The 26,623-nt window shown below is 37.1% G+C and overlaps 1 protein-coding gene across 1 annotated transcript in view; it reads left to right on the forward strand.

The window, feature by feature from the left end:
- Nucleotides 1-22,312, forward strand: part of LOC134661096 (retinal homeobox protein Rx3-like) — a 59,901-nt gene extending 37,589 nt beyond the window's left edge. Inside the window, exons 3-4 of the mRNA XM_063517038.1 lie at nt 20,998-21,163; nt 22,142-22,312. Of these exons, the coding sequence (XP_063373108.1) occupies nt 20,998-21,163; nt 22,142-22,302 (327 nt within the window). The 3' untranslated portion in view covers nt 22,303-22,312. The remainder of the gene's footprint in view (nt 1-20,997; nt 21,164-22,141) is intronic.
- The last annotated feature ends 4,311 nt before the right edge of the window (nt 22,313-26,623 follow it).

Consider the following 26,623-nt stretch of genomic DNA (forward strand, 5'->3'; position numbering starts at 1 on the left):
TTTTTATAGCCTATAGTTTAGGCTATAGGCTATAGTATAGTATAGTACTTATAGACTATACTGTCCTTAAGTTTATTTTAAGTCCAAGAGTAAGACATTGAAATAACAGAATATCAAATTGAAACCACTTCTTAGAGTAACCGTCTCTTGTTTGAGTCATTCAAATGTACATAGTTTTTTTTATTGGAATTGGGGCTGTGAAAACTTTTTTTTAAATAGGTACCTACACGTATTTTATTTATTGGGATAGGTTAAGAAATGATGGAATTTAAAGTCAATTTTAGAAAAATATTGCACTTGAATTTTATATATCAGGGATCATATAAAAAAATATCTCATTCTTTGTTTTGCCGTTTAAATCTATAAAATTGCATGTCGATAAATCAAATTTCAGTATAAATATGCTACTACGCTTGTAAATATTGCAATAATTTATAACATCTATGAATCAATATTGTTCACGCCATTTTCACAATAAAGTAATAAAACCTCCATTCCCCTCTATGTACGTAAGAAACAGTTACCTAATCTCCAAGGAGTCAGGCCTCCTCCATCGATCGCCGATACCCCTCCCAAACACAAACAAAAGAAAGACAACACTTATACAAGAAAAACGGGTGCGAGCGAGAAAGGTACTTTAGATGCAGCCAGCGGACCCAATAACCTGCCTTGCGGGACACCAATACCGCGCTAAACTGAATTAGACTTTGTGCTAAAGAGTTAAGGTTGTTTTTTGTTTGGCATGGAGTAATAATGTTTTGTCAGAGGGCTCTGATGAGGCGGGCCGCTTATTATATTGTCAGCGACAAGCCGTAGTTAGTTCTTAAATCAAAAGGAGTTCAGAGTCGATTACAAGTTTGGCGCGCGTGGCGGGGACGAGGGCGTTTATTGTTGCTTATTTGTAACCTTTACATCACAAAGCAGAAGGTAATTTAGTTAACATAATAAGTGAAAAATCACGAAGCTTCCCTTCTGTGTTTGTATAGAAAACTGACGTGAAATTAAAGTCAAATTACAAAATAATTTGAAAATCGTAACTTTACTATATTTTTGGATAGCTTAATAGTAACACTTTTAAAGGGTAACATTATTGTAGAATTTACACATCCCTAAGTTTCGAAATAATTAGTACATGCATGCAGCATTGAGTATTGAGTTTGAGATTATGTCATTAATTACCAAATAAGGTTTTCTCTTCTTTTTTGCGCGCTCCTATGTGCAAGATTCCAAGTGACTTTTGCAGAAACACTAATAGGTACCATCACTAGTCACGTCTTTCGAGTAAGGTTTTACGAAATGAGAGTGAACGGTGTTGTTCGGAAGCTTCACGTCAATTAAGGGGGGTCTACAGACAGCAATCAATCGGCTGCAGCCAAAAACGTCCGCTCGACAGTTCGCGGCCGCGGGCCGGCTGGCAGCAAAAAGGAGGAAAGGAACCGTTGTTGGCGGCCACGCGGAAAATTGCTGGACCTAGTGGACCTACTACACATAGCTCCTATATGTGTGTGTGTATTGTGTATTGTATGTGCAGTCTATCAAGAGATATAAAATTTTTCCTATCGTGAGATACTGAGATAAAAAGTAACATAATCACAATTTTATAGTACAAAATAGGTACGTTATTAAATATGAAATTGTCAGTCTACAATGGAACTGATTGTTGCAATTTATGGAACAGAACACACAGTACTGATTAAATTATTCTTCGTGAATATTTAAGCTTCAACTTAAACTTTCCAACTCCTGTAAAATACAATAAATTGGCTACATTATTCCCTTTATTGCCCTACAGACTTTTATACACCTAGGTCATTTATTTTATCAATAAAATGTCTAGAAGATACTTGTGAGCTATAAGATACTTTCCCACCTACATTTAAATTATACCTCTATAATGTATCAATATCTTCAAATAATTTACTTTTAAATAAACAATTCAGATTCGCTAACAAAATAAGTTAAGAGATCTAAAGAAAATGAGAATATATTTTGATAAATATCAATGCGACTATTTCAAAAATAAAAGTAAACTAAGTATGCTTTCTCGAGGAAGCAACCGAACACTTCAATCATTGCCTTTATTGTCTCACGCAATTTTTATACAAAAAATACTGTCTAAACACTGGCGCCTGATTTATATCTCAGCTAGAAAAACCCGCCCACGAGGAAAACGTGTGGCTATTGCCGTCTAGTTTTAAAATACCAGTCGTCACCTGTCAGACACACGACAATAAGGCGAGTGGCGGAATATACGTTATTCCTTTTGTAAACTCGGGACATTGTCAGGCCGGACAATTGAGAGACAACATCGTGCGCCAAGAGTGCGTTATGTTTGTTTGAAGCGACGGGCGCCATCTAGTGAGACTATTGCTTGAAAGTATCTGCAAGAAAGAAAGAGTCGGACCCAGCTAACGCTGCCTGCATGGCATTTGCAATGACAAATCATGAATAATCATAATGACAAGTTTCTATTAAAATATGACGTTTATAATGACACTCCGTCACTTTAATTGTTGTGTTCAAGTCGGTGCAAAGTTAGCTTGTTGACTCTATTTTGTTTTTAGGGTCAATGGTTAAAAAGCCTTTTTATTTTTATTACTATATGGAGGTATGTATTCAGAAATATTAAGTAATTTTGTCCCAATTTATTTAGCATGTCTCTTCAAAATAATCTCACCTTTCTAAAAAATTCTGTAGTAGACAACTAGAGGTGAACGCAGACGTACGTAATGCGCATGACAAGTCAAGATAAATATTGTATCGTGTGCTGTAGGTGATCTATTAATAACCTGGCGTATTATACCTGTGCTGTGTGGGGCAGGCGGGAGCGGAAACTGAGTGAAAACAACGTGTTAGGACTACGTCTCTTTAATCACTGTCTTACATGGAGTCGCGTCTTATGCTTAAACTATATCTATACTTAACTTACTAGCTACATACCACTACACCTCTGGGGTGAAAAAGAAAAAGAAAAAAAAATAAAAGTTTTTTTTTTTTTTTACATTAAGAAAATGCTATTATTCGAAATACTGTTTTATTCTATTTTTATGAACTAATTCCACTTTACCGTCCTTCAATATTTTAATATTAAGTCCACAATCTTCGACGACACTGTATGGTCCTTGAAACACTTTGTCCATTTTCGTGCCTTTTTCACTTCTTAACAAAACTAAACTGTCTTTTTCGTACACATTTGATTTAGCGTTTTTGTCATGCACTTCTTTACGCTTAGTTTTATCTAAAATTAATTTTCTACGTGCGTCTTTATTAGCTAATTGTATCCTATATCTTAACTCTATAGCATAATTGTCAATATTGTAAACCGGTTCAACAATATCATTACTTAATCTACTTGGTAAAATACATTTCTTACCGAAAACAAGTTCAAAGGGTGCATAGGATGTTGAAGTATGTACAGTGTTGTTATATGAAAAACACCAAAACGGTAGCCATTGTCCCCAAGTATCTATATGTTCATCGCATTGTATGCGCAAGAAGTTACGTAAGCTTTTATGAGAGTTTTCGAGGGCACCCAAAGATTGGTGGTGATAAGCTGTGGAATACTGTTTGTCAATTTGCAATAACTTACATACCTCTACCATGACTGAAGACATGAATTCTGCTCCTCTATCAGTCGCTATTGCCTTGGGAACACCGTATCTTAGTATAAAATTACTTACGAACGCCTTTGCGACGGTCACGGTGTCCTTCGCGGGTAATGCATACGCCTCCACATACTTACTGAGCTCACATTGTATTGTATTTACCGTCAATATCCTTATCTAAAGGGCCGACGATGTCTAAATATATTTTGTCAAATGCCGATTCAGCCGTTGACGTTATGGCCATTGGCTCCTTCAAAATAGGTGAGTGTTTCATTATTTGGCATTTGGAACATTTTTTTATAAACATTCTTACATCGTTCTCTAAAGTAGGCCAATAATATTTCCGTTTTATATTATTCGTCATTCGCCTTACACCCGCGTGCCCACTCGTAGGCAGCAAGTGATAGTCTTGTAATATAAATGTTTTCTCATCATTGTCGACAATTTTCCTAACACCTTCAACAATTAATAATTGAGGACCGGTCCATTCTTTTCTTGAATATATTTCAGTCGAAATTTCTTTTATAAATAACGCGTTTTTAATATCTTTTACTATGCATAGTTTTCTTATATTATTTTTTTCGCAAAAATCTTTCAATTCGCTCACAAATACGTCTCGCGTGAAATGTGACTGGAATTTTAGATTTATATATACCGCTTTTTCGACTGCTACAAACACTAAACATTTTTCTTCTGAAGTTACTTTATTTTGACGTCTTAACTCGTTTATAGTTTTTTCGTTCACAAACGTTAAATCTATTATATCGCTCGGCTTCCGTAATATATCTGCAACTCGAGGTTGATCAGGCCTCTCGTCCGAAGATATGTTAGGGTTACCTTGCGTATCCTTCCTTACATCATCTAATCTCTTTTTCTGTGCTCTATTCAATACTGCTAAAACGTTATGGTTTATCTCTTTTAAATCATCGGAAGTTATAATTACTCTTGACAATGCATCTGCTATTACGTTATCCTTTCCTTTTATATATTTTATCTGAAAATTGTATTCTTCTAGCTCTAAACGAAATTTTGTAAGTCTACTTGAGGGATCCTTCATCCCAAAAAGATACAATAATGGCCTGTGGTCGGTCATTATTGTAAATTTTCTACCATAAAGATAAGGTCGGAAATATTTTATACTCCACACTATAGCTAAAAGTTCTTTTTGTATTGTTGGATAGTTGAGTTCCGCTTTATTAAGGGGTCTGCTCGTATATGCTACTGGTCGCATATTTGAATTACATAGTACTGATGCAATTGCGTTACCGGAAGCGTCTGTCTGTAATATGAATTCGTTATTTTCACTGAAATCCGGGTACTGCAAAATTGGTGGAGTAACTAATGCATTCTTAAGATGTGTAAACGCTTCCTCACACTCCTTAGACCATACGAAAGGTACATGTTTTCTACTTAAATAATTTAATGGTAATGTTATTTCTGCAAACTTGGGTATAAATTTTCGGTAATAATTACAAAACGCTACGAATCTTCTTACTTCCTCTGCGTTTGTGGGTACTGGGTAATTTTGTAGTATTTTTGTTTTCGCTGGGTCGGGTAAAATTCCTTCGGCAGAAACAACATGGCCAAGGTACAAAATATTTTTCTTAAGAAAGTCGCACTTTAAGGGATTAAGCTTCAAATTAACTTGTCTGAATCGCTGAAATACCTTGATTAAATTTTTGTTATGCATTTCCAGATTTCTACCAAATACAATGACGTCGTCACAATATACGAAGCATTTTTCGTAAGTTAATCCTGACAGTGCAACTGACATTACCCTTGAAAACGCATTCGCTGATATCTTTAAACCCATCGGGAGACGCTTCATATGATATTGCCCTGTACTAGTGTTGAATGCTGTGATTTTCCTACTTTCCGGCTCTAGGCTTACTTGGTAAAACCCTTGACTTAAATCTAGATGACTGAAGTAAACACTTCCTGACAGTGCGTCGAGAATTTCCGTAATATTCGGGAGGGGAAATTTGTCATCCTGTATAGTTTCATTAACTTTTCTAAAATCCACTACTAATCTCCATTTTTTATTACCTGTGCTATCCTCTTTTTTTGGAACTAATAATATAGGACTTGACCATTCACTATTGGATTTTTCAATAATATCTTCTTGCAACATTTTATTAATTTGTTTATTTATTTCTGGTTTTAATGATTCTGGAAGCCTGTATGGTTTGGTATATACAGGTTGAGTATTGGGTTTTAAAGTTATGGATTGAGTCATGATATTTGTTGTAGTTAATTTATCTCCTTCTAAATAAAATATATCTGAGAATTTTGCGCATATTATTTCTATTGATTTCCTTTCTTCTAACGATAAGTGACTTAAATTTATAAGTGGTAATAATTGTTTCACCCTATTAACGTCCGGTTTAATTTTATTGTCCGCGAGTGTACATAATACAAAATTATCCAAAATATCCGTCTCTATGTCAAATACCGGTAATCGAATTTCTTTTTCACTTGTATTTAAAATTTGAACGGGGATTTTCCCATTTTTCGGTCTGACTATACCTCCTGCCAAAAATATATTTTCCATAAGGTGTTTATTTCTAACTACGTAATCGCATTGTTTATTCGTATGAAATGGTAGTAAATGCATTGATTCACTCCGCGCTGGAATTACTAAACAATCATAATCGCTACTCTTATGAATTGGTACCACACTCTCTCCCTCACTAGTAAACAAGGTTAAAGTATCGTTTTTATAGCTGATATCCGCAATGTAAGTTCTCATGAAATCTAAACCTATAATACCATCCTCTATAAATGGTAATTCGTCGAATAAGTGGAATTTATGTTCGAACACGTCCTGGTTCTCAAGCGTTATCATTATGTCAGCATAATTATTCGAGCGAAGCGGTCCACCTATGCCGTTAATTATAACAATGTCTTTGTTTACAATATCGGTCTCGGATATCACGTTTCGTTTTAATATAGATATACCTGCTCCAGTATCTAAAATTAAAGTTCGTTTCTTGTTGTTAATATAGATCGTAATGAAATCGTAACCGCCGTTATAAGCAAACACGTTAAAATCGAAAAAACTGGATCGATTCATTATTTTGTGAATGTTCCCTATTTACGTCGTTCGGCCTGGGGATTGCTGTTAAAATGGGTTTGCCTCGGCTGCCTCGGGAACCCCTATAATAGCCGTATCTCCCTCTAAAGTTTTGCGGATGTTGTAAACGAGGTTGTCGCACATACTGGTTACCTCGATGAGCGAAGGTTCCGCGGCCTGGCGCTGCACCTGGATACCTAATATCATAGCCTCGGTAGCCTCTGTTCGTGTAACCCTGATAAACGGGTCTGTGTCGGTTATAAAAATAGTTGGACTTACCTCTGCTTCCCACGGAGTTCAGAAATATGTTTTGCGATGGCTGCTGGGCCGATTCTTCGTCTTCGGCCGCTCGCACCGCGTCCTTGAGGCACTCGTAGTCCCGGGCTGAAATTATTGTTCCTAGCCTCCTATTTCGTAGGCCATCTGCAAATCGTTTAACCGCCATTTTCTCGTTTATAGGTCTCAAAATTTCGTAAGCGCTGTCATTGGAATCCGCTTGCGAAATCGTGAGATTTACAAACATTTCCTCGATTCTGTCACCGTATTCCTTTACCGACATTTCTTTCTGAGTGATATTGTTAAGCTGTGTTAAAATGGAACATGCCGATTTTTTTGTAAGCAGGTATTTTTTCATATCTGAAATTAAATCTGAAATCTTATCATAATTTTGTTTTAACTTAAGCTTTGCAGCTTTGTTGAGACGTGTTTTTAATACGAAAGGAATCAGCAATTTTTTACAACTATCATTTGTCAAACATGTTTCATACATTTCTACGCTTTCTATAATTTTTTCCGTAACTTCCTCCGTGCCATTCATTACGGGGATTAAAGTGGCTGCCGCTTTGATATCGAATTTATCCATTGTGGCTGTTTTACTAACAATTTCTTGATTCTCAAATGACAAGATTTTTTTATATATTAAATTTATATTTTCTATAACTAAATCTAAAATATACGCACTTTCGACGACTATCTCACTATCTAATAAGCTAACAATATTTTCATAACTATCGTAAAGTGATTTTGCTCTATCTATTTTCTGTCGTACATAATCTTTTCGCTTTAACCGTTTATCAATACCTAACTTTCGTAGATTAACATGGATTAACTGTAACTCACTGTAAATGTCCTGTAACCGTTGCTCCATCTACGATTATTTTAAACTTCCGCTTCTCCTTCTGGTTGCTCCGCCTTCCTTTTCCATGACAATCTTCTTTGCAGACCTTGTAACACCTCCGATCTAATCTGGCGCCTAATCCATTTCTTCTGTTGCTCCTTATATTTTCTGAATAAATACACAATTACGGCTAATCCAATAACAGCCAAAATTGTACCCAGAAGCCAGTTATTGATGTGTATTTGTTCTGACTGGTCCGTAGTTGCTGCATTACTCCCGGCTGCATTTTGAGTGATGATCACCTCCTTTTCTTCTTGTTTTGAATATGACTTGCCCATATTTTATAAAATAAATTATCCACGACGTTTGAAAATGCACCACAAGAATGAAAAGTTCATATAACACATAATTAATTTGAGTCCTGCACTTTTATATATCTGTTCATTTTTAGCACTTCCTTTTAATTACAATTAATGTCCTTGTAGCGAAGCGAAACGCGTTCGCGCGTCAATGGCAAGGTCGCCATGTGCTGTGTGGGGCAGGCGGGAGCGGAAACTGAGTGAAAACAACGTGTTAGGACTACGTCTCTTTAATCACTGTCTTACATGGAGTCGCGTCTTATGCTTAAACTATATCTATACTTAACTTACTAGCTACATACCACTACAACCTACATGTACAATCTCCTCCAACCTAACAGAATCTACTATAATACCATTTATTCTTGATAAATACCAGCACCGATATGATGGTCGCTCTTGTCTACTTGACAGCGTGATAATAACAATGTATGTCTCTTTCAATCGTGCAGTGTTAAAAAGTGACGCTTATTTTATCACACGGATAGCGCCACCCACCATGGAGTACGCCCTTGTCTTCCGGCCGCGCTGTATCGCCACAAAACGAGGAGATTCCATTTATTCCTCGCACTAATCTCATCGGCAACAAGAGGGGAGTTTGTGTTAGTTGATCTGAATCAAGTATTATAGGTAGATACTTGGACATGTATTTGAATAGACATAATTAACTAACTAACTAACTATTTTGGCTCTTACCGACGTGAAACTGAAGCAGATCCGCCGTCACATCAATCAATCCAGCGATTCCTGGGCCGACCCACCAACACAAACATAATTGTCTCAATTTATAAGTTACAAATCAAAGCCATATTACATTTTCTCTTTGTTCATGGTACAGATATTGACTGTAAAAGACGCCGTGTCATATATTATAACAATACCTATACATAAAATTGTCAGCGATATTTTAAATACTTTTTACCTGAGCGTGATTTTTTATTCGTTCACCGTTTGATCCATTTGTCTCTTCTAAAAATGCAATACATAGATCAGTGAATAGATCAGTCAGTCAAATTTAATATTTTTTCAAGTCAAATTAAATTGTATACTTAAGTGGCGCGGTCGGTAGGATACAATTGAATCGAGCATTAAAATTGTTTGAGTTGACGGATGTCATTTTAACGATACAAGAAAGATAAATATTCCTATTACCAAAATATGTGAGAGCTTAATTAAGCACAATATCATATAAGTTTGTAATTAACATAATCCCCAAAAAAGGGCTTTTACTTAGATTCCATTTCTTTATTTTGTTTGGTATCAGAATTTCGTAATAAAATCTTCCTCGCGTTGTCCCGGCATTTTGCCACGGCTCATGGGAGCCTGGGGTCCGCTTGGCAACTAATCCCAGTAATTGGCGTGGGCACTAGTTTTACGAAAGCGACTGCCATCTGATCTTCCAACCCAGAGGGTAAACTAGGCCCGTATTGGGATTAGTCCGGTTTCCTCACGATGTTTTCCTTCACCGAAAAGCGACTGGCAAATATCAAATGATATTTCGTACATAAGTTCCGAAAAACTCATTGGTACGAGCCGGTGTTCGAACCCGCGACCTCTGGATTGCAAGTCGCACGCTTTTACCGCTAGGCCACCAGCGCTTGTGGTATCAGAATTTCGTAATTTTTCTTATTTTTCTAGTAAAATACATGAATTACTGAAATGATTGTGTTCTAACAACCTTTAAAACTTAAGGCTGATTTAGACGCCGCGCAAACTCGATCGAATCGCGATCGATCAAATACCGCAATGTTATATGTATAACTCTCACTCACATATTTCTCTCTAATAAATAATGTTATTAATGTTCTCTAATATAAATGTTAAATGAGCCCTTATTCTAATTCAGATGAAAAGGTTTAAATTGTCCTCTCCACGCTGTGACCCTCACGTGCACGTACTCAGTCACACTTTTAATAAAACAGTACAGCTGTGTGTGTGTGTGTGTCGCCGCAACTCAAATACCGCGAGCTATGTGACACCCTTCTGTCATGAAATGCAATAAAACTCTTTACCGACGTTTGTGTGTGTGGGTAGGTATTTACTTAGTACTGTAATATAATTGTTCTCCGTTTTTCATGATGTCGTTCGAGCTGGTGACATATAGAAAAGTCGTACTTATGTTTATAAAAACTCGTTTTTAGGATTCCGTACCCAAAGGGTAAAAAACGGGACCCTATTACTAAGACTCCGCTGTCCGTCCGTCCGCCTGTCACCAGGCTGTATCTCACGAACCGTGATAGCGAGACAGTTGAAATTTTCACAGATGATGTATTTCTGTTGCCGCTATAACAACAAATACTAAAAACAGAATAAAATAAAGATTTAAGTGGGGCTCCCATACAACAAACGTGATTTTTGACCGAAGTTAAGCAACGTCGGGCGGGGTCAGTACTTGGATGGGTGACCGTTTTTTTGCTTGTTTTGCTCTATTTTTGTTGATGGTGCGGAACCCTCCGTGCGCGAGTCCGACTCGCACTTGGCCGGTTTTTAAATAGGTTTTTTTTTATTCCATGTTCATGTTCATGTGTCATCGACCTGAAGTCGTTGACTATAATAAACTAAATTGTGTACTACTTGCTTTAAATTAGTTTATTGTCTACTCGCTTTAATTTAGTTTATGTTGAACAAATGGGCATAATAATATTTTTGCTTATAAAGATTTTGCTTAATATATCAATTAGTGAAATCCGTTTAATAGTCTATTGCACTGGATAATTGATTAGCGGCGGAGCTGCCCGCGCGGGTGGCGATAAAAATTAAATTAGCGTGGCGCTTCTACGCGTTACGACACGACGACACGACACTCGTACGACACGGGTTGCTGCGCCAAGCGTCGCTACACACCGCACTCACGCTGGTCAACTCTGTGCTTAAACTGGCACCGCACATTGTATGTTCGCATCCAAACATCAGGTTCAGCAAATTCTACGACGCAGTGTTGTATTAATTGTCACGTCCAGAGTCCATGTCGTGTGTCGTAGGTACGTATCGTGTAGTGTAAAGTGCAGAGGTGCTAATGGGGCGACTTGTGCTGGTTATTGGTCCCTCGACACAAGTTATCGCGTCCGTTGGGCTTGTGTAGGCCTTACTTTAGTATTTAAGGGTATACCTTCGTAGGAAATCCTCAATTAATTCGATCTAAAAGTCTTAGACATAAAACTGCAAGAAGCACTGCTGACTGTACACTTGCTCAGTACGAGTAATGAGTATATTATTTATGCGTTATCTTTTATTTAAGGAAATCTACCCAAAGCCCTTTAAAGCGACTCAAATTACCTAAAATGACGAAGTGTAGGTACCTACTTACTTAACACTAAAATGAAATCACCGATCACTAAGTTACCATTTTGCATTTATTCATCCATCAAAACTGCATCAAATAACATCAACATTCATCAAGCACAAAGTCAAGTGTGTAAAAAATAATGAAAAGAATCAATTACTCTTTGTCCTCTCCCTCTCAAACCCATATGTCCATTCCACAAGTCAATTTACTGGTCGATTACAGCTAAAACACAACACAAGCACGACTAATCCAATTGCAGACGCAATCAGATTCAAATTCCACCAATCAGCGCGCGGCGTTTTGGCGCGCAAATCTGACAGCTGTCATGCCGCCATCACTGTTTTTTGAGCGACAGTTGGCGCGGGCGGGATGTTGTTTTATTTCAATTATTGTCGTTTTATTCAATCAGAACTTGTAACAAATGTATTTGAGAGTTGTTTCTATTAGTTTGTTTATTTGAGTGTCAAGTTACTGGCACTCTTAGCGACTATTACCTACAGACACAATAGGAAGCATTTTTTGACGCGATACTCTTCACTAATATGATATAAGTAACATTATTTTAACACCCACCTATTGTGGGAGGTCTAGTTATCTTTAATGTAATAATACTTTATACGATCTCACAAAAATAAAGAATTAATAAACCTCCAATATCATATGACATATATTATGGAAGATAAAATAAAACTTGTTTGCGTTACCTACCTATATCTACGCGAAGAAAATAACTAAGTTTTCGTGGTTCTAACTCGACAATCTGCTCACGCTTCCCTAATACGAATAAGCCAGTCCAAAATGAAGGCCAACTAAAAACAGTGACTCACAACAATAAAACACTAATTTATAAACGCCATTTGTGTAACTTTTAAACTCGGTACGAGAAAATTAAAATTACAGCGCCATTCATTCTGAAAGTTCCAGTACTAAGTGTTAATATCACGCAGAACGCCGCTTAGGCGCGCTGCCACGCCGATACAGCCCTTAACACAAGCAAACAAGGTTTTAATGACACATTATCATAATAAGAAATTAGTTGGCCTTTGTAACTGTCGAAACCTCGCTTCATATTCAGCCATATCGCTCAAAACTAGACCTAATTTAAAGACCAGAAAGTTTATTTTAGTGTGGCACGCGTTTGTTTTAAAGACATGGTGGAGGTCGCAGGTGGAAATCGCGTGAGTGGCACTTATTAATAGCCATAACTGGTCGCGACAAATGTCCACGTTAATTCTTGTTAATTCTGTTCATTGGCGAGTCGCGGGAATTAATGTTCGGACTTAATGCTATAATTGTTGGGTCCAATGCGGATTTGTTAATCAACGCGTATTTTAATAACGGTTTCGGTCGATCTTAGTATAAATTATATTAATGGTTTTGCAAAAATGGTTGATTAATACAGTTTTACTTTCTTTGATTTACTTAGATGCATTTATTTCTTATTGAAAATTGACAATACCGTTGACCTACAAATTATCACTTTTACAAATAATTAAAATGCATACAAGCAAGATTGCAATAAATAGTATTTAAACACATCGACCGGAGCCGGAGTAAAATTTGATATTGTGTTAAAAAACTTGTTCTACATTAAAAATGTATAACTAATAGGTACCACCACTTAATAAGTCCACCGTAAAAGTTATTTAGCAAACATATTCAGACAAATTCAAATACATAGTCATTCTCGATTACCAAAACGGCTATGAAAAAAGCCATTTTGCCTATTCTTACCTCATAATATATGGCAAATAAAAAGCATCGCGTGACAGATAGACAAAAGCTCGCGTTACACCGTGCCGTCGTCGATCGTCGGCAGACGAGAGAGAGCGTTTACGACCGAACGATCACACGATCAAACGTCGGTAATTGATGTGCCAGGCATTAAACTGCTTTACGGGGTATAACTCGACGACACTACCCGAAAACTAACTTGTATATTCCCATTGGTAAGAGAGACAACTCTCTATAGTGCCAGCGAAACTTGACCTCTTTGCACAGAATACCAAATGCTCACTGTCCAACAAAACCAATGTTTGACAGCGAATCAAGTTCTCTCTCCAACATATGAGACACATCAGGTGTTCTTTCTTACTTAATAGATTGCCTTAATGACTGATTGGATAAGTCATGAGATATGTGCAACTAAACAATTGAGTGAAGTCAAGGAAGTCAAGGAAGGTTGAGGAAGTTAAGGAGGATTGAGTGAAGTGAAGGAGGTGAAGTGATGGAAGATCCAAATTACTACGCTTACTTACGAGGGTAATTTGAGAAGTAATTTGTTTCGCCTACGTATAGATGGCGTTGGCGTCAACTCTGTATGTATTGATTTAGTTTAGTAATTAAACATATTTAATATGTGGCGTCATGTCATTTTTGGCAGGAATTTGACATTTGACAGTAGTTCAAACAAAACTGGTCTGAGTTACGCGGGAAAATGGAGAAAATTGGAATTCGTGGAGTTTTTCAGTTCTTTTTTTGGAAGGCAAAACTGTGAAACAAATCCATAAAAGGATTTTACCTACGTTGGGTAGTTCGTGTCCTTCCTAGGGAACGATTTGACTTTGCGTAAATGAGTTTAAGCGAGGCAGGACATGCATTAAAGATGCACCTCGCCCTGGAGTCCCGAAAACAGCACTTTTACCCGAAATCGTCGATAAAATCCATGATTTAGTTTTAGCCGACCGAAGATTGAAAATACGCGAATTAGCTGAAGCCACAAACATCTCTTCTGAGCGGGTGCATTTTATTTTACACGACTATTTGCACAAGAAAAAGCTTTGTGTAAGGTAAGTGCCGCGATTACTGACTCCAGAACAAATGCGTATTCGCATGTGAACATCTGATGAAGATATGCAGGTGTTTAAAAAAATCCAACAGATTTTATTTGCCGTTTTGTTACTATGGATGGAACCTGGATCCATCACTACATCCCGGAGACGAAACATCAGTCGAAACAATGGGCTGGTCATGATGAGCCGACTCCAAAGAAAGCCATATGCATTTCGTCTGCTGGAAAGGTGATGGCGTCTGTGTTTTGGGACGCAAAGGGATACTTTTAATTGCTTACCTGGCCAAGGGAAAAACTATAACTGGAGCATACTACGCATCACTTTTGGATCAGTTACAGGCGGCAATAGCTGAAAAACGTCCAGGTTTGGCAAAAAATAATGTGATTTTTCACCATGACTACGCTCCGGTGCATTCAAGTCGTGTCGCTGCACAAAAATTGTCGGAGTTACGATTGGAACTTCTTCCACACCCTACTTATTCACCAGATTTGGCTTCGTCGGACTATCACTTCTTCCCGAAACTGAAAACATTTCTCTTAGGGCGAAATTTTAAGTCCGATGAGGAGGTTATATGGGAGGTCAATGCGTATTTTGAGGCCCTTGAAGAAACGCACTTCCGTGAAGGCATAGAGAAGTTGCAGACTCGTTGGGACAAGTGCGTAGAACTTCGGAGGGATTACGTAGAGAAATAAAATAAATACATTTGCAATATTATTATTTTTTGATATGAAACCAAGTTACTTCTCAAACAACCCTCGTACAAGCAGTTTAAAATGCCATCAAAATAACATCTTAGATAGACGGGTCTATTGTATAACATTTGAAAAGTGATGGTTGCTTGATCCAAGATTTCATTGGGTTTTACTACGGGAGTGCGACACACGCTTGTGCGAAGTATTGTTAGTGCGACGTATGATTAGGCGATGTACGATAGTACGACATGTCATTTGTGGGAACTATTGTTCGTGCGAAACATTATTAGGCGATGCACGACTATACGATGTGCCGTTTGAGCGAATATCGTTTGTGCGAAATATTCGCGTTTTAACCGTGGTCGCACTCTATTTTTATTTATTTTTATCACAGTCCCACCGTACTAAGTGTTTCTTTTCCAAAAATATTTCCCTCACAACTTAATTAGACGGAGCCCCGCGGGGCTCCTATTTCTGGGCAGTTTGCCCTTCGGGCATCTGAAGCTACCTAAAGAACCTGACCTACCTACCTATATTTCCCCCAAGTGTAATGTTTTCACGGAGGTCATACTAAATCAATAGGTAGGTTAGGTTCGTTAGGTAGCTTCAGATGCCCGAAGGGCAAAGCGCCCAAAAATAGGAAGTTCAGTTATGAAGGAAATGTTTTTTGAGAAGAAACAATGTAAGTACCGAGACCATGTTAAAAATAAATAGGTACCCGTAGCCCCACAAATACTGTCGTGCACTAGAAGTATTGTCGAGCCGTAATATGTCGCACAATTTAACTTCGATCAAAAATACTGCCGGACTATAGTATGGTCGAGTAGTGATATGTCGCACAATATCACTTCGCAGAATTGCAGTGTCGTTAAAAAAATATTGTCTCACAATCGTGCATCGCACACTTGAGGTCGCACTTATGTAATAATCCCGATTTCATTACATCGAATTCTCACTCGATGATAGTGATAGTGACCTTCCCAAATAAATAATTTAATCGATCCAGCATCTTCAAGAAATCAAGGAATGAACAGAAAGAGGATTGAGATCCGTTTTTTAAGTCGGCTAAAAGCGTACTTACGAGTATACTGAGTCACTATAGTTTTCGTTCGACTCGCACCGCTAAGGAGTTCATTCGTCATTTGACTCATTTGTATGTTATAAGAATCAGTTCGAGCTCGATCACGACCATTCTAAAGTTCTAAACAACTAACATCGAATTAGCAGGACCAGCTCGGAGGACCAAGGGATATAATATTCTATATCGCGTAAGCTAAAGGACATTTTCGAACATTACCATACATTCGCGGTGTCAAATTGTAGTGTGAAATGATTCAGGGGTGGCATCGCGTGCCCGGTTCGATTCCGAGGGACATGCACGGCTGTCAAATGTATTAAATTCGGGTAATATACGGCGAGTTGGGAAAGTTGGCGCGTCGTTTGGAACACGTTAACAAGTTCCAAGAGCTCCATCGAGGCAATGACTTCTGGCGAGACCGTCACTTGTGTTTTATTGTAACTATCGTATCGAAACATTAACAACTTGTCTCCTAAAACGAATGTCAGCTACACATTCAATATATAATACATACTTATTATTGAAGACTACGATACACATCAACTACCTAGTAATTACTAATCAAATATTTACTTTACAGCCAAAAGTAAAATACGGAATGAATACAATTATTAATCCATTTATCGACAAATCAAAAAAAATCGTGCGTTCAAGCCTGGCTTATTGATAGAGATAGAGTAATAAGTGCTCTACTAAACAATATATAAAAAGAAGGTATACAGATATACAGATCTTTATTGGTAAAATTAACTACATTTTACAAGTCATACAATCGTTCTTAAAAATAGTATAATTATAATGGGTATAAGTATAATGATGTATTATGTAACATACGTTGCCTATAGACTATCTTAACCCTTGTATTTCAAAAAGTTTAAAATCAACAAAATAATAAAATCAAATTAACTTTAAACCATCGTTCAAGTTAAATGCCACTAACACAAGTTCGCAACGCCAATTGCCATTAACCACTTAGTGGCGATGAAGTCAAAGCCGTACAGCAATAAAACGGCGCGGGTCTTGCGCGTCGCGCGACGCTGTGGTGTCTGTGTCGTGTCGTGTCGTGTTGCCATATCTACGACGCTCGCAAGGTTGTCACGCGGGAGAAATTATTGTGTTTGTTTTGAGATATTATTTCATAGGAATTTTAAATGAGTGTGACGATTGTTGACTTGAGTAGGTTTGTTAAGGCTGACGTAATACATGAAAGCGAATTTGAATTATTTGTCTACGTCACGCAGAATATGATATATCTACGCCTGACCTGACCCCTTGTGGTTCATGATATACTATTAAAGTGTAAAGTATCTTGTCTATTAACATATTTTCATACAAGAAAAAATAATGTCTGGCTACGCAATAAATATTTCTGATTCTGATTCTAAGAAGTTTTACATAATGTTAATATGTGTTAGTAATGTTCCAATGATCATTACAATTGTTAGGTCTTTCATAACATAACAAAAACATGTTGCATGATGTATATTTCTGTGTATTGTAACTAATCCAGTATTTTAACTAGCAAGCCAAACTTCCTCAGACTCTCGTGTTAGTTAAAATCGCAAGTGTTGGCCACGGAACCGAAACGGCCAATTAGGAACTAATTGGGTTAAAAAGTTAAACGGCATAAATCTGAGGCAAGTTGGTAACCCTGCGGGTGAGCGATGGTGTCGGCCCGTGCCATCATGCCATGTGGGGCTCCGCCAACGTTGGGACATGGCACAGTGTTACTAAATACAGTAACATATATGCGAGCATTTTTGATAGCTAGCCGCAGTGTTCACATGTTGAATGTAAGTACCCAAAGGAGGATGCAACGACTGATCTTCCTTACCAGCCATAAGAGTCCACTAGACTCACTAGAGTAACTTTTGCACGGACTTGAAGAGAACAAAGTGAGGGAGTACTTTTGTGGACGTCATATTTTCATAAATGACATTATCACACTTTGACATTGCAAAAGCCATGTTGCGTTATCTGCCCGACCCTGATGGGTACTGAACACGTGAACATCATAAGTAAGTACATCGATCACCACAAAGGGTAATCCTGTGCAGACCTTATCCATAGGTTCCCAGCGACTTCGACCGAACCAACATTATGTACTGTCACGAGTTGAAGAGCGAGGTCATCTGTCAGTATGTCATATCTTCTTCCCCGGAACACTGTTCCAAATAGAGATATGTATCTATCAAAAAATGTGCCACAATCTAAATCAAAATAAATTTTTAGTTTTAATTTTGTCACAACTTGACTAACATTTAGCTTATAGGGTTTCGAGTTTAAGTGATACTTATAAGATATGGATTAAAAAAGCGGCCAAGTGCGAGTCGGACTCGCCCATGAAGGGTTCCGTATTTAGGCGATTTATGACGTATAAAAAAAACCACTTACTAGATCTCGTTCAAACCAATTTTCGGTGGATGTTTACATGGTAATGTACATCATATATTTTTTTTAGTTTTATCATTCTCTTATTTTAGAAGTTACAGGGGGGGGGGGACACACATTTTACCACTTTGGAAGTGTCTCTCGCGCAAACTATTCAGTTTAGAAAAAAATGATATTAGAAACCTCAATATCATTTTTGAAGACCTATCCATAGATACCCCACACGTATGGGTTTGATGAAAAAAAATTTTTTGAGTTTCAGTTCGAAGTATGGGGAACCCCAAAAATTTATTGTTTTTTTTTCTATTTTTGTCTGAAAATCTTAATGCGGTTCACAGAATACATCTACTTACCAAGTTTCAACAGTATAGTTCTTATAGTTTCGGAGAAAAGTGGCTGTGACATACGGACGGACAGACAGACGGACAGACAGACAGACAGACAGACATGACGAATCTATAAGGGTTCCGTTTTTTGCCATTTGGCTACGGAACCCTAAAAAGTCTGTTTTTTAACCGACTTCCAAATCTAAAAGGAGGAGGTTATCAATTCGGTTGTATGTTTTTTTTTTTTATTTATTTTTTTTTTTTTTTTTTATGTTTGTTACTCCATATCTCCGTCATTGCTGGACCGATTTTGAATTTTTTTTTTGATTGCATGTATATGCTTACAGATTGGTCCCGTTTTTGTCAAAACCCAGTTCTGATGATGGGATCCATGAGGAATCGAGGGAACTCCTCAAATCTTAAAGGCATACATATAGTGATTTTTGTATTTTTATCAACAAATCAAGCATATACATTCAAAAAAGTGACATTTGATGAAGTGGAACTGCTGATGATGATCAGAACAGAACTCTTCAACGACGCATAGTACACGTTTGACGATTTGTCCTCTTCGTTATGTTTGTTAAGCAAGTTAAGTTTTTAAGCCACATTTTTGTCAAGCTCGAGTTCTGATGATGGGATCCATGAGGAATCGAGGGAACTCCTCAAATCTTAAAGGCATGCATATAGAGATTTTTGTATTTTCATCAGAAAATCGAGCATTTTCATTAAAAACTGTCGCATTTGATGCAGTGGAACTGCTGATGATGATCAAAACAGAACTCTTCAACGACGCATAGTTCACGTTTGGCGATTTGTCCTCTTCGTTATGTTTGTTAAGCAAGTTAAGTTTTTAAGCCACATTTTTGTCAAGCTCGAGTTCTGATGATTCCCATCATGTGGCCACGAGGAATCGAGGGAACTCCTCCAAAGGCATGCGTATAGAGATTTTTGTATTTTCATCAGAAAATCGAGCATTTTCATTAAAAACTGTCTCATTTGATGAAGTGGAACTGCTGATGATGATCATAACGGAACTCTTTAACGACGCATAGCTCGCATTTGGCAATTTGTCCTTTTCGTTATGTTTGTTAAGCAAGTTAGGTTTTTAGGCACATTTATGTCAATATCAAGTCCTGAACATGGGATCCATGAGCAATAGAGGGAACTTCTAAAATCTTAAAGGCATACGTATAGAATTTTATATATTTTCATCAGAAAATCAAGCATTTACATTACAAACTGTGGCATTTGATGAAGTGGAACTGCTGATGATGATCAGAACAGAACTCTTCAACGACGCATAGTACACGTTTTGTGATTTTGAATTTCGATTTTGACTTGGACTGGGCCCCGGACTCCGGACTCGGACCCGTACTCGGTCTCGGACCCGGACTCGGATCCGGACATGGACCCGGACCTTGTCCCGGAAAATCACTATGGTACCTAAACTAAATATACCACTATGATTACCATAAAATGTATACATATTACCAAATAAAGTATAAGCGCCATTAAGTGGGTCCAGGCTAGTAGTTAGAGAAGTCGGTTTTTTTCTATTAAAGATTATTAGAGATACATAGACGTATCTCTTTTAAAACTATTAGAGAATGGTACATTTGCGCGTAGTGTGATGCTACGACAAGCTACTTTTGAAACTGAACCACCATTTCAAACTGAAGATGTGCTACCTTAATTTACTTTGTGTCGGTATGTATAGGTACCCAATGTTGGAGCCAATATGCAAACGTAGAAACATGATATCTGTTATGATGAGTAAATACGAGTAGTTCTTGACAAGAATGTGCACGCTTACATGAAAATAACAAACGTATCCTTTCAGTTTATTTTTATGACTGTTTGTGTTCGTTTCTTTTGTACATACAATAAAACACATTGTTGATGTTGGTACCTACAATATGTCCCAAGTTTAACTAAGTATGAGATTGTGGTGTTATAATTTTAAGAATGAGAAACCATTTTTCGCCACGCAAATATATGGTGCGAGTTACAAAATATACCTATAAGATTTACAATTATCACGCGTGATAAAATAAACGGGCTCAACATACTAAGCTGTGTCAGCCGATGGCGCAGCGTTGATTTTCAGTCCGTCCCCCCTTTTTTGGATTGTTGGTTGTATTGCAAAAATAGTTTGGTTTCATACCAGGATTGATTTAAGTAGGTATTTGTTATTCTCTCGGAGAATTGCCAGCTACTTATAGAATAAGCGTCATGTAATGTATCGTTCTACAGCGTTGTTTTCAATTACTTCCAGGTGTGGTTCCAGAACCGGCGCGCAAAATGGCGACGCCAGGAGAAGATGGAAGCGGCTCGGCTCGGCCTCTCAGAGTACGGGTGCGGCGGCGGGGTCCCCAGGCTAGGTGGACTGGGGCTGCCCGTGGACCCCTGGCTCGCGCCTCCCCTACTCACCGCACTACCAGGTGAGCAGAGATTCTTCTTCAATCTTCTTTTCTCATCTCATAATTGAGGGTCATGATCACATGACGTTTTCTTTAAGCACCTCAGGCTCTCCAATCCGCATGAGTTTATGCCTGTCGGATAAACGCCTGTATTATGTACGCACATTTATCAAAATTAGTGCAACGGGTCATTGATTTTCCACACTCCTTCATGGAAATCTTGGTAATTCATGAAAACCATAACTAGAACTCATTTTTATGTCTCTACAAGTCCATTTTATTTATCGGCAATTTTTTGCAGGGTTTTTTTCCCGATAATGCGTATTTCGGGTGTTATGAACTAAAACTCAGCTGAGGCTAGAATCAGAACACTACACATTTTAATTATGAACATTATACCTAACACGATTTTTAGGGTTCCGTAGCCAAATGGCAAAAAACGGAACCCTTATAGATTCGTCATGTCTGTCTGTCCGTCTGTCTGTCCGTCTGTCTGTCCGTCCGTATGTCACAGCCACTTTTCTCCGAAACTATAAGAAGTATACTGTTGAAACTTGGTAAGTAGATGTATTCTGTGAACCGCATTAAGATTTTCACACAAAAATAGAAAAAAAACAATAAATTTTTGGGGTTCCCCATACTTCGAACTGAAACTCAAAATTTTTATTTTCATCAAACCCATACGTGTGGGGTATCTATGGATAGGTCTTCAAAAATGATATTGAGGTTTCTAATATCATTTTTTTCTAAACTGAATAGTTTGCGCGAGAGACACTTCCAAAGTGGTAAAATGTGTGTCCCCCCCCCCCTAACTTCTAAAATAAGAGAATGATAAAACTAAAAAAAATATATGATGTACATTACCATGTAAACTTCCACCGAAAATTGGTTTGAACGTGATCTAGCAAGTAGTTTTTTTTGAATACGTCATAAATCGCCTAAATACGGAACCCTTCATGGGCGAGTCCGACTCGCACTTGGCCGCTTTTTTTTCCTCAGGTTTCCTGAGCCACCCGCCCTCCGGCTACCCCAGCTACCTGACGCCGCCGGCGCCGGCGCCCGCGCCGCCGCCCGACCCGCGCTCCTCCTCCATCGCGGCGCTCCGCATGAAGGCCAAGGAGCACGTGGAATCCCTCAGCAAAGGCCTGCAGATGGTCTAATCTTATCAGTACCTACTTCCGTAACTCAGATAGACGGGATCTCGAATGCAAGTTTAGTTGCGTTGCGCATGAGTGCTAAAAAGAGCACGTTATCTAAAGGTTAACTGGTGCGGGAACTCGCATGCGACGATACTCCAAACGCCATGCATGCTCCGCATTAAGGCACATTCACATTTAAAATTCAACATAAAACAATCATGTGAGTTCTTGCATCGTCTAAATAACCTGTAACTCAACTAATAGATGTGGGAACTCAAAGAATCCAAGAAAACCGGAGAATCGCTCCGAGTCGCTATAATTATATTTCCTTATTATGTGTATGAATTGCGTTACTATTGTTACCGCATTAATTAGTCTATCACTCGGTTTTACAAGGAGATCGACAATAACATCACCCGTTTTCCGCTGCTGCAAGTGCTGCAGTAACGTTGCAGCAGTAATGTTGCTTACTGCAGCAATCAGAATGTGACATTTATGGCAACTATTTTTACAGCATTATCATGTAGACTTCAATAATATAATATTGGAAGGTTAAATAGTTAATTATGAAATTATTTGATAATATTAAGTTCAAGAGTTCCTTTTTCAACGCTAACTAAACGGAATTAGGTACAGAGCGATTTGTTTCAGCGGACCCAGTTCATGGTTTTATAACAAGTTGTGATATTGCCAATATGACATTTTTTACACAGACTTTGCGTTTCCAGAAATGAAATATTTTGCTCGAGTTTTTTTTGTCTAGATATTAATATTTTGAGTAAAATATTCCACAGCCTATCAAAACGTAAAAGAGCTTATAGCACCGTAAATAACGTATTCTTATCTTTTGTGTAGTAATTTTGAATGTTTCCTAATTGTTTCCAAACTGTTTGTTTAGATCTCTTCGTCAGTATTCCTTACTATTAAGACTTGCGTGATGAAAGCAATACTATTATATGTTTAAGACTCCGAAACTGTACATAATAAAGGAGTCTACCAAATGGGCTGCGTTTCCACTGAAGCGGACATGAGAGCAGACGTGCGGGAGTACTGAACATCTTTTCTCCGCTCCGCTGGATCACAACCAATGCAATTGGTGGATACCTGCACGTCTCCTCTCATCTGCGCCTCTGTTAAAAGGCAGCCATATGCATTCCCTTAGTTAATGTATATTTCATGTTTATGTAAGACCTTCACAACCCTAGAAGTCCCTACTAAAATCTGTATATATTTTTATTTTTTTGTAATATTTTTACATTTTTTACACTTTTTTCCTTCTAATAATCAACGTTAAGGCATTTCATATATTGATTCACTACAACATGCTACGTTTCATAGATCGACTGTGTCTGGATGTATTGAAATTCGAGTATTTTTATTACTTAAGAATTTGAAGAAGTTTTTGTCCAAGTTGTCACTCCTATCGCCGCGACAGCGCGCTATCAATGTGTGAATTGCCGTAACTCTGGTCGAATGACGTTTAGTAATTTTTATTTTTCCATTTAATTTTTTTTTATACAACAAGCTAGAATTTTTTGGATGGGTTGTGACTGGTTTGTACCTTGATATCGGTCAGTTCATAGAATGTATTGTAAATAATGTTTGTATTAAATTGTACATTTATTGTAAGAGTAGGCACCTATTTAAATTGCATATAGATATTATTTAAGAATATACTGAGCTAGAGCTAGAGCTAGGTTTTAATTTTCATTATGATTAATATAAAACCTGTTCGTTCTAGAGTAAGATGCATTCGAGTGATTCCAAATGTTTCAGAAAGTCGTGTGATTCTGAATAAGTAAGCGGATTTTTAAATCTGATAGACTGTATTCAGGAGATACGATATACGGTGGGTGGTTATATTTTGGAATACACTTTTATAACAGCAAATAATTTAGGCAAATACCTGACTATCATATTATATCTCAATTCAATACTTCCACGGACACTTGACATCATTCCGATTTTGGTCGCACTTTTGATAGCACGCCCCGCGATTGCTGAGCCATGTCGGGTCTAGCTAAATTAGTTATTCAACACTTACCTACCCTATGGAATGGATCTGTGGAATTACCAGATATTCTAAAGTATTTCGGAATTATTCGAATACACCTTAAATTTAAATGTTGTCGCTGAATTTTAAGGCAATTTCCAATGGGTTTTGTAGCATTTATAAAGGTCGATTCTAATTTAAGACTTTGTTATGGTTTTGAATCAACGATAGATGGTGATGGGCGCGCGTCTCACGGATGACTTTCACTTTATTTCGCATGCACCAATCAGCGTGAGCGATCTTTAAGGTCGTATCAAATTAAGATCAAAACCGTAACAAATGATTAAATCTGAATCGGGCTCATGGTCTAAGACTTATTTAGAAGTGTGATTTATATGGAAGTTTTTACAAATGCAAGTTTTCGTACTATAAAAAAGTTTTTCTTTCTAATACTTTTCAGTCTTAAATATAAGGTAATTTTTTCCACCCTGTATACATTTAATTACCTGTATTTACTAAGAACTATTTGCTCACTTCACTTCACAGCTACTTGTAAATATTGAAGGCTAAGTAATTTAATGTTAGATTATTATTTATGTGTATATATCGGTGTACGTAGTTATAAATACAATAATAATAATGTAAGAAAAATATCAAATATAGTACGAGAGATTAATGAATAAATGTGTTCTTATAACTATGACTATATTTATTATTCCCTTTAATCAGTACCTGCGAGTATTTAATAAGTTTTTGGCAAAAATTTCATTTTTGGTACAAGCTTTTATCGTTGACTGTACTTTTCTTACGACAGACAACTAATACTCATCGAGACAATTCTAAAAACCCCTAACACAATAAGGTTGCGTTGTTTCATCACAGAGTACCTATGGCCACCTCCTGTCTCCATCATCAGATCAGCTCGATGGTACCATAATATTGCATTGTCACCCGACTTACATGTGTATGCAAAATTTCAGCTCAATCGGAAACCGGGAAGTGGATCAAATTTAACTTGCAAGATTCCATTACATAGTTAATTACATACAGGTCGACCTAATAAAAGCGTGTTAATAGTAGTTTATGCAACAGTGATATAATAAGGGTTCTTAAAATTCAAGGGTCGAAGTTACAAAACGAGACGTAGTCGAGTTTTGTAAAAAAAGACCCGAGAATTTTAAGAACCAATTATGAGCTGTTGCATACATTACTTTTTCTATGACAGCTGCAAAAAAAAAAAAAAAGTTATTATTAAAAAAAAAAGTTATTATTCAAAAAAAGAGTTATTATTAAAAAAAAGAGTTATTATTTAAAAAAAATTGAGTTATTATTTAAAAAAAAAAAGAGTTATTATTGTAAATGAAAACATACCTCTTTCAATCAAGATGATCGGAACTTGTATCTTTAAAAAAAATAAAGCAGTTGTATTATACTCATAAGATGACTGCTAGTAGTCATCTTATGAGCCTATAGACAAAGCATTCAAATGACATTGCTTTAGATATCACTGTCAGTCATTTAATTGACACATTTAAGTGCTGGAGTAGAAAAAAATGTATTACAGTTTTGATGTTGATACCAATACAAGATATGGATCAGATTTAAACATTTGGATCTTATTTTGATAATATCTTAATAATCGCTCAAGTTATTTAGGCCAATTCGTACGTACTACTACTAGTGTTACACTGACATCAGAATGATATTTGACTGATGTGATTTAGTTATCTTGCATCTCGCTCGCGCCGATGCATGTGACAAGTACGACCGAAATGCACGATATTTCAATGACACCATTTAAATGTCATTCTGATATCAGTGTACGTTTCGAATTGCCTTGATTAACAAATTGTTAATATCTGAATACATCTCGAGAATAAATCATAATCATAACAGACTGCCGTATTCGAGACGACACGTACTAGATCCATTCTAGATACGTTATAGTTTAGATTTCAACTAGTTCTCTTTTGCAGCGCAATTCGTGCAATCAATGTCACTTTTACGATAGATCGTGTTAGATATCTATTAGATGTGAATTAGATCTCTAAGTAATATCTTGTGGAAATCGTTCAAGAGTATCTCCAGAATCGCAGAAATGTCAAATTTGACAGGTTAGATCTTAAACATATCATTATCGTATCTTGGCGATGTCTAAAAGATATCTATTAGATGTCTATTACAAAATCCGAATCAGGCCCACATATCTAACAACTACAAAATATATCTTCGCTACAATCGTATACGTTTGAGCTATAAATTAACTTTAAAATTAATTAGATTGATATCCAATGAGATATTTACGTAATTAAAGAAGCGTAATTGAAAATGTTTAATTAAATTTGTTGT

This window comes from Cydia amplana, chromosome 2, assembly GCF_948474715.1.
Source record: "Cydia amplana chromosome 2, ilCydAmpl1.1, whole genome shotgun sequence".
NCBI lineage: Eukaryota > Metazoa > Arthropoda > Insecta > Lepidoptera > Tortricidae > Cydia > Cydia amplana.